At 41.4% G+C, this 10167-nt stretch overlaps 1 protein-coding gene across 1 annotated transcript in view; it reads left to right on the top strand.

Moving 5' to 3' along the window:
• The first annotated feature begins 2807 nt into the window (after positions 1-2807).
• The window catches only part of LOC140117584 (stomatin-like), a 32072-nt gene continuing 24712 nt past the window's right edge, over positions 2808-10167 (top strand). Inside the window, exons 1-2 of the mRNA XM_072134453.1 lie at positions 2808-2898; positions 6646-6715. Of these exons, the coding sequence (XP_071990554.1) occupies positions 6652-6715 (64 nt within the window). The 5' untranslated portion in view covers positions 2808-2898; positions 6646-6651. The remainder of the gene's footprint in view (positions 2899-6645; positions 6716-10167) is intronic.

Genomic DNA, 10167 nt, shown 5'->3' with positions numbered 1-10167 from the left:
TGGCGGCTTCACTTCACATATCAAGAAAGCAGAGCAGAACTATTACTAGATGTATATTGGTCAATTACCTTATATCCTGCCCCCACCACACTTACACCCACATTACATAAAACATGAAGTAAAGTGGCCAAACCTATTACAGGAAACACTACAGTCATATTATATTTCACAAGTTAATAAGTTCCCACCAATACACCCTAAAACTACTCTAGTGCCAGCATGTTACAGAGCAGGTGGAGCCGAGCAGATAGGACACTATGTACAATCTGCAGGCAGCATGTTGTAGAGCAGGAGGAGCTTAGTGGATTGTACATATTGTCCTATATGGAGACCGTATGTTACAGAGCAGGAGGAACTGAGCAGATGGTACATGGTGTCCTTTCTGCAGGCAGCTTGTTATAGAGCAGGAGGAGCTGAGCAGATTGTACAGAATTTGTTTCATGGTAGGACAAGTCTATAGTTACATTCATCTGTGTATCCTGTGCCCTGTGATGCCCCTGCACAGGGATTGAAAACTAAATAGCGTCTTGGTAGTCGTCTTAAGGGGGTATTCTCGTCTGGGCATTCCCATTCAATTTCATTAATCTGCAGTATATAAACATTTCTTCAATTGCATGTTGTTAAAAAAAAAAATGTACCTGTGTGAAGATAATTTCTCATAACTGTAGTCTTATGGTCCCTTAGAAAATAGACTGTGTCCTTGGATACGGCCACCTCTGCTGGAGGGATTGCACAAAGAAACAAAAGGTTTTGTATATGAAATGTCCGGCAGTTACTGCAGTTCCCACAGCCACCCTGTGGTAATGATTGCTGAATCCTGGTGGTCAGGCAGGACTCTCTAGCGCATATCTGGCCACCGCTACCAGAGTGTGACGTGGTCGTATCCGAGGAAGCTATCTGGTTTCTAAGGGACAACATGACTAAATTTATGAGAAATTATCTTCACACAGGAACATCTTTTTAATAACATCCAATTGAAGAAATGTTTACATATGGAAAATGAATTAAATTAAATATGAATGCCCAGATGGGAATACCCCTTTAACATAACAGCAGGACACGGTGTAAAAACCTTCTATTCTTGAGGAGTCTTCTGACAAAAAGGGATAGAAAAAAACCAAGAGCGCTTGTATCCAATGTGGTGACAATTTATAGAATATCTATAGTACTTATTTATATTTATGATATACAGGCAGTCCCCTACTTAAGAACACCTGACTTACATACGACCCATAGTTACAAAAGGACCTCTGGATGTTGGCAATTTATTGTACTTTATCCTTAGGCTACAATAAACAGCTATAACAGTTATCACAGGTGTCTGTAATGAAGCTTTATTGTTAATCCTGATTCTTATGACAACACATATATATATATATAGAAAAAACGTGAGAGTATATGTGGGGCGCTAAACCACAACAAATAGAGCCCTTGGAACTAGGAGACTACCTATTGGGTCATATAAACCACGGCCCAGCCGATACAGATAAAATTTACTTTTTTATTTTAAAAGATACAGGATCTTACCGATCAACATAGGCTAAAAATGGTACAATTGGTGGTCCTTTTGGTGGACCACCAATTGTACCATTTTTAGCCTATGTTGATCGGTAAGATCCTGTATCTTTTAAAATAAAAAAGTAAATTTTATCTGTATCGGCTGGGCCGTGGTTTATATGACCCAATAGGTAGTCTCCTAGTTCCAAGGGCTCTATTTGTTGTGGTTTAGCGCCCCACATATACTCTCACGTTTTTTCTATATATATATATATATATATTTGTTTTTACCGAAACCTTGGGTTTCGGGTATGTAGAGTGGTGGGAGCTGCTGTTTTCCACACGCAGAGCCTAATCCGGATTGGAGATTCCAAGGATTGATCCCCAGGAGTGGGAATATATATGCATGATACCAAGTCTCTCACAAGGTGAGCACCCTTTTTACTCCTTCAGGATTCGAGCACCTGACGTTATTACCCGAGGCGCCGTCCTCTGTTGTTCCCATTTTTCTCTGTCTTGTAGTTCTTATGACAACACAACATTTTTAAAATCCAATTGTCAAAGACAACAAAAAACATTTGGCTGGGGTTACAATGATAAAATATACAGTTCCGACTTACATACAAATTCAACTTAAGAACAAACCTACAGAACCTATCTTGTATGTAACCCGGGGACTGCCTGTATATCCATCATTATTACTTACAATATATTTATTTTTATAATCCATAACTTTTATAACGAGACAGAATATTGTAAATGGTGCGATTGAGCAATAACCATCTAAAAAGCAACAATCTAAGCCAAGCAAACAGCGGATGTCACACAGAGCTCTTACTTCTGAGTGTCCTGTGTAGACGATGCATAGCCGCCTCATGTAAGGTAACCCCTTCTATTCCAATGCCTTATAATAAACCACATATCTAATGATGGACAGACATGTAAGAAATGACACAGAACACGTGAAATATGTCTGGTCACCTGTGTGGTCATACTTGCCTGTATAATCAGTGTGGATCCATGTGGTGGCACTTTCTAGCCTCGCTGAATTACCTTGCATTCTTCATAACTTTTGTGTCATGTTTTACTTGTAGACAAAACAAAAGATTTTTTAAAAAACCTGTGTTTCTGGTTCCGGCTCTTTATAGTGATTGATAGAGCTGAGATTCTGTGACATTGGACTGTGATGTATGGCCATTACTATACACAGTGAGGTGTAGGACACTATGGTGACTGCAGTCTCTATAGAAATGAATTCCCCGCTGTCAGTATCGCTCTAACAAACCAAAGCAGATCCGTGTTGGTGACAACATACTAATGTGTAAGAGGCGTGTACACACCATGGAAAAGAGCTGAGACGAGGAAGCAAACTCCCACACCTCCTCAGAGCAGCAGCCGCATGTAAGTACAGACTACTACGAGTAGAGCTCAGGTCATTGCTTTTATAGGATTGGGCTTGGATATTCTAGTTTTCCATGTGCAGATATTGTTTACTCATCCACTTTAATGTTCGAAAGATAAATATATGTGACTTTAGTTTGACATTTTTGGAGATGAGGTGTCTAGGGTTATTATCCTATGTTCAGACTTGGATGAGCTAAAATTGTACAGTGCTGTACTACATTGTGTAGTTGGTGGAGGGAGGGAGGGGGAATGTCAGGCCAGGAACATTCCCTCCTAGAGGACAAAACTGGGTTAATGTGAAAAGTTCCTTTTTTCCTTACAGCATGATGGTAATGGGGTTCTGTGTGTCACACTTAGATTGCAACAGCGGGGAAAAGGCTCTGACTGCTGTCATGTAAAGGCAAGGGCATTTTATATACTAGAACACAATAGGGTTGACTCGCTGAGACAAATTCTCCCTTGTCTTTCTGAATGATCTCTTGCTTGGTGCCAGATTTATGATTTGAGACTTCCCATTTAGGTGCACAATGACTTACTGACCCGATTCTTTTTTTTTTTAAAATCAGGTAACGTTTATTAACTTCACATGTGCCTCATACATGTATTATACATTACATACATGTCTTAAAACATATTTGAGGAACAATACTTACCATATACACTCACCGGCCACTTTATTAGGTACACCTGTCCAACTGCTCGTTAACACTTAATTTCTAATCAGCCAATCACATGGCGGCAACTCAGTGCATTTAGGCATGTAGACATGGTCAAGACAATCTCCTGCAGTTCAAACCGAGCATCAGTATGGGGAAGAAAGGTGATTTGAGTGCCTTTGAACGTGGCATGGTTGTTGGTGCCAGAAGGGCTGGTCTGAGTTTTTCAGAAACTGCTGATCTACTGGGATTTTCACGCACAACCATCTGTAGGGTTTACAGAGAATGGTCCGAAAAAGAAAAAACATCCAGTGAGCGGCAGTTCTGTGGGCGAAAATGCCTTGTTGATGCCAGAGGTCAGAGGAGAATGGGCAGACTGGTTCGAGCTGATAGAAAGGCAACAGTGACTCAAATCGCCACCCGTTACAACCAAGGTAGGCAGAAGAGCATCTCTGAACGCACAGTACGTCGAACTTTGAGGCAGATGGGCTACAGCAGCAGAAGACCACACCGGGTGCCACTCCTTTCAGCTAAGAACAGGAAATTGAGGCTACAATTTGCACAAACTCATCGAAATTGGACAGTAGAAGATTGGAAAAACGTTGCCTGGTCTGATGAGTCTCGATTTCTGCTGCGACATTCGGATGGGTCAGAATTTAGCGTTAACAACATGAAAGCATGGATCCATCCTGCCTTGTATCAACGGTTCAGTTTGATGGTGGTGGTGTCATGGTGTGGGGAATATTTTCTTGGTACTCTTTAGGCCCCTTGGTACCAATTGAGCATCGTTGCAACGCCACAGCCTACCTGAGTATTGTTGCTGACCATGTCCATCCCTTTATGACCACAATGTACCCAACATCTGATGGCTACTTTCAGCAGGATAATGCGCCATGCCATAAAGCTGGAATCATCTCAGACTGGTTTCTTGAACATGACAATGAGGTCACTGTACTCAAATGGCCTCCACAGTCACCAGATCTCAATCCAATAGAGCATCTTTGGGATGTGGTGGAACGGGAGATTCGCATCATGGATGTGCAGCTGACAAATCTGCGGCAACTGTGTGATGCCATTATGTCAATATGGACCAAAATCTCTGAGGAATGCTTCCAGCACCTTGTTGAATCTATGCCATGAAGAATTGAGGCAGTTCTGAAGGCAAAAGGGGGTCCAACCCGTCACTAGCATGGTGTACCTAATAAAGTGGCCGGTGAGTGTATATATAGAACAACCCAGTCACCCTCCCTGTGGTCTGGCCACAGAATTCTCATTACATTTTAGTCCTACTGTCTTATGCACATTGCTTTTAATTCTCTCACATACACACTGCTGTTCAGACATTCGCATCTCACATCCCTCGCAATCTTCCAGGTCGTAAGCATACCCTGTTCCACCACCCCGAGACTGTCAATCCATTTGCCCCATTATTTCTCAAATTTCTTCAACGATCCCCATTTATGATACACAGTCATCTCCATACATACTGTTACATTCGTCATTTTCTTCACCTTTTACATCCGGTGGCTCCTCATCAAGCCAAAGTCACGCAATAATCTTCCTAACCTGGTAAAGACTTTGGCTAATGCCAACTGTTCCGCCTGAGAAATTTCTAGTCTGCTGACCTGATTCTGACGCACACAACGACAATCCAGAACTTGCACCTCATTTATTATCGCCATGAGGTAAAAATTATGATTTCATGTTTTTGGTTGCAAATACAATACAGGCTATCCCCGACTTAAGAAAACCTGACTTACAGGCGACCTCTAGTTACAAACGGACCTCTGGATGTTGGTAATTTACTGTCATTTAGTCCCAGACTACAATGATCAGCTGTAAGAGTTATCAAGGGTGTCTACAATTAAGATTTTTTGTTAATCCTGGTTCTTATGGCAATCCAAAAGTTTTAAAACCCAATTGTCACAGAGACCAAAACATTTTGGCTGTGGTTACAATGATAAAATATTCACTTCCAACCTACAACTTAAGAACAAACCTACAGAACCTATCCTGTACGTTATCCAAGGACTGCCTGTACTGCCGTTGGACACTTTACGTTATGTTTTTGTAATGTGTAGGTGGCAGGATATTCAGTAATTTACCAATATACATCTATTGTAGTTCTACTAATAGTTCTGCTTCGCTTTCTTGATTTGTAAAGTTTTAGCTCATCAGCCATAATATGGCCCCATATGGAAGGTCATGTGATCTTATCTGTCCATGAACAATTACCCTGGACTAGAAGCATGTATTTAGTAATACTAATATAGGGTCCTGGTAGGGTGATTGCTCATGAACATATAGAGATCACATGACCCTCCATCTGCGCCCATTTTAGGGACAGGAATGTCCGGCTGATGAGGTAAAAGACAGGATGTTTCACTGTATCGATCAAGAAAGCAGAGCAGAACTATTAATAGATGTATATTGGTAAATTACCTAATATCCTGCCTCCCACACATCCACATTACATGAGGTAAAGTGGCCAACCCCTTTAACCTATTACAGGAAACGCTACAGTCTTATTCTATGACACAAGTTAATATATTCCCACCAATACGCCCTAAAACTACTCTAGTGCCCTGCTGGTGTAGAGGCAACAAGAAACACCAATCCAAATTAAACTGACTAACGCATCATGCGAGATAATAATATGAATCAGACACATTCAAAAGCGGTGTAGGATCAACAACCGGGAGCACAAGAAACAAAATCCATGAAAAGGCCCCCCCCCCCATTGACAGCACTTTGTTAAAATCTGTACAGTAATGTGATATTATTCTACAAACGAAACGTTCCTGACCAAGAGCAATCTAATAACCATAAAGACAGAAAACACACAGTTTGCAAATCTATATTATATTGTATCTGCACGCTATAGGGTAGAACGCTGCCTACTTGTACCAGTCTTTGCCCTTGCCCATAATTTACTAGAGGGACTAGTCATCCAAAGATCTGCTCAGGGGATAGTACACAAGACTTACTGATTCCTAGCGGCTAGATGGCACTTTATACTATGCCTTTGTGATCTAGTTCTGCAGGTTGTAAGATACTTGCCTACATATAACCTCTACTATCTATACAGGAAACTATGGAAATGAATCCGGAGTCCCGTGTCCCTGTACACAAGAGGGAGTCAAAGGATCAATTGGTTGGTAAGTGCTTTTTTTGTCCAATCTTGTATTGCCATTTCTAATCGCGTTAACTGTTTTACAAAAAACTACAAATACTCACCTGGGCTCCTCGTCATCCCAATCCCAGCGCTGGCCTTCTGTAATATTGACATGCTGGGGATAATATATAATTAGCTCCAGGCTGCTAATTATGCACGCCCCCTAAACCTCCCTCTCACATGATGTCCCAGAGCCCTGCATAAATAGCAGCCCGGAGTGCCGGATATCTCTTCCCCGCTCTCCTGGCTGCTAATTATTAGTCTTTTTTTCCAGGTGATCCTGGCATGTAAACCAGCGCTGTTATTGGGATGAAGAGCAGCGCAGGTAATTATATGTAGTGTATTTTTTCTTTGTTTTTCCTTTTTTTTAAGTAGATGTTTCGGATAATTAAAGCTTGGAAACAAGTCGCACAACAATAAACAACATTCATTCTTCGGCAATCTCCGTCAGCTCCTTAGAGACGAATGGAGCAGAACGGACATTGGCAGTCATTTGCTCCGATCATCTAGGGGAGTGATGAGGGGTCCGACAGAGCAGTGGTGTAACTAGGAGAGTCAGGGCCCTACTTACCCCTTAATAAAATATACATATAGTGTATACTCCCCATATACATAGACATACAGCATATGCACATCACATATGCTTATACATAAGAGCATATGCACATCACAAATACACACAGCATATTCACATACCCCAGATACCGGGTGGGCCCCATAGCAGCTGCTACCACTGTAATTATGCCCCTAGGACAGAGGTACCTCGGACCCCTGTTCTTGTGATCTGTGGGGGTATCATTACTCAGACCCCACCTATCCACAGTTTCGTGGGTAAATCCCATTACTGTAGCACGGCAGGCACACTTCGACGCCGGGGAGAGCGCTGCTCATCCTCAGCCGTAATCCGGAGACAGAAAGGACATGTCCTATCTTTCTCCCAGGTACGGAACGGTACGGTGCCGCACGTGTGCACATTGCCGTGTATGGGGGACGTATGTGTAAATGTTGCCTAATTTGTATTACACCATCTTGTCAATAGGTTGTGCCCCTACAGATAGCTGGCACAGTCCAATCATTTTAGCCTTTGTCTGCTCACGTGGGGTCTCAACCATTTGACTGGAAGAATAATAATGTTTAAGTAATCAAGTCAGAAGAGGAGACAAATCTTCTTTAAATGGTTACTAACTTTTCAGCAATCTCTAGGAAATCTACCATCAAAGTCAAGCGTGACTGTGGAAATCTTTCTATATTTGTTACCCATGGCCTCATTCCTTCTAAAAACTTTTAAACTTATGCTAATGATTCTGAAGGGCTCCTGGGGGTATTACCAAAACCCTTTTGGGCCGCAGCTTCACAGGCTGTTACACTGTCCCCCTGCTCCCTCAGCATTTCACCCCTTCCTCGGCCTGTAATCTAAGTGTAGCAGAAGAAGTTCCAGCACACAATGGAGGGGGAAAGAAGCTACAGCACAAAGGGGCTCTGGTAACGAAGCTTTCTGGTTTATTAGCATCATTTTTAAAGTTGATTTTAGAAGGAAGGAGGCAATATAAAACAAATAAGGAGACTAGCACAATCATGGCGCCTGGATCTATTAGTAAGTGTCCCTGGTTTATCCAAGCTTGATTTTGATGGTAGATTTCATTTAAACACCAGAAATGTTTCAATATGTTATCATAGAAAAGCGCCTCTTTCCCCACTTACTTTGGTTGTTATGATCCTTCTTCTTACCTTTCTAATCTGCCTTTCACTATGACATCTCTGCTGCACTCTGTCTTGTTAGATATCTGACTGAGGAGTCCGATTATATCAAACTATGGAGGAAGGAGGGGGAATAGTGAGTCACAGCAGCTTTGTCTCCATCTATCAGCAAAGAGAGGACTGCAAACTCACAGATAGAGACTGCAGGAGGGGGGATGTTATCCTTGTGGCACAGAGTTAGACACAGCTAGTCTTCTTCTGCACCATATTTATCAATGTTTTGCTAAATCTGGTGTTTCTGCTGTGTCTTACTTTGCATCTTCTAATAGTTGTTCTTTTTTGTGTATCAAAATGTGGCGACTTATTTATGATTTATTTTTCCACAAGGCCACACCCCCTTTTCAATAGCCCCGCCTCCTGCAGAATGTATCAAAAACCAGTCTAAAAGCCTTAGTTAATGTGTCCCAAGACAATTTAGATTTTTTTTTTATATCAAACCAGAATTCTACTGCAAATAGATGAATAAATCCCCCCATAATATCCAGAAACCATGTCCCCCTTTATGTACACATAAGGGAATACTGCTTTCTTCAAAGTCTGTTGAAAATTGAGATAAGCGTTTAAGTCTTTTGAAATTTTTTTCTCTTATGTACATAACCAGATAAGAAGAGAAGAGTTTACTTTAATATATGACAGAGAACTAAGCCATGGTGGTTATCAATAACTTAGAGGTGACAACAAGAAATATGAGGACTTACTGGTAATTCAGAATATGTGAAGAATTCTCAGCGATCTAATGATAAAGTGTCACATGGAAAGTTCCGCAATAGATTGTTTACACTTCACTTATAGAATCTTGGACACTGTGTAGCACAAGGTATATACAGCAGTGTATATAGGAGATGGCGGCCTCATCACTTCCATAATGTAAGCTCTGTTATGCTGGTAAGCTTTACACCAGAGCACTGGAATTCAGAGTTTACTTCCAGGTATTTCTACTCATTTCCTAATAATACTCTGTATCCGGCACAGGTTCTTGTTATCCAGTAGTGAAGTAAATGGGATCAAGCATCTGATAATGCCAGCGACAAAACCTTTTATACAAGGGTTGTAGATAACCAAGTGTAAGAAGGGTGCAGCACTCCCATAGATGCAGTGAAGGTCATCTAGCGTTGGCCCATGTTTAGCGCCATTTCAATCCTCCCTTAGGACTTTTTCAAGTGTTTTCCAATGAGTGACATGTGGGTTAATAAACACAAGTTACTTTTCCCACAACTACTAGAATGCATCTACCCTGTTTCCCCTAAAATAAGACATCCCTCGAAAATAAGACCTAGTACAATTTTGTTCAAGCTTAGAAATATAAGGCCTCCCCTGAAATTAAGACCTAGTGGCAGCCATTGCCACAGCTCCCCCCGTGCCATACATTAGTATTAGTAGATCATTTAGATGCTGCAGAAGGTTGTGACATGGGGAAGAAATCATGGGCTAAAATCTCTGACTGTTGCGCTGCAGATGTGATACAAGCAGCTACCAGGACAGGAAGGGAATCTTTTAAGGAAAGTGCTATTGCTAAATGTGAGAGATTGAGGCCAATGATTCCAGTAGAAATTGAGTCACAAGAAATTCTGCATGAAATAAGTTTGGAGAGTCATAAGGAAGTTAGAGAAGTTGATATTTTGTGAATTATTTTTAATGGAAATATAAGACATCCCCTGAAAATAAGACCTAGCGCCT

Source organism: Engystomops pustulosus, chromosome 2 (assembly GCF_040894005.1).
Source record: "Engystomops pustulosus chromosome 2, aEngPut4.maternal, whole genome shotgun sequence".
Lineage (NCBI taxonomy): Eukaryota > Metazoa > Chordata > Amphibia > Anura > Leptodactylidae > Engystomops > Engystomops pustulosus.
Note: the sequence above shows the minus strand (reverse complement) of the source record. Positions and strands in the feature narration are given on the sequence as shown.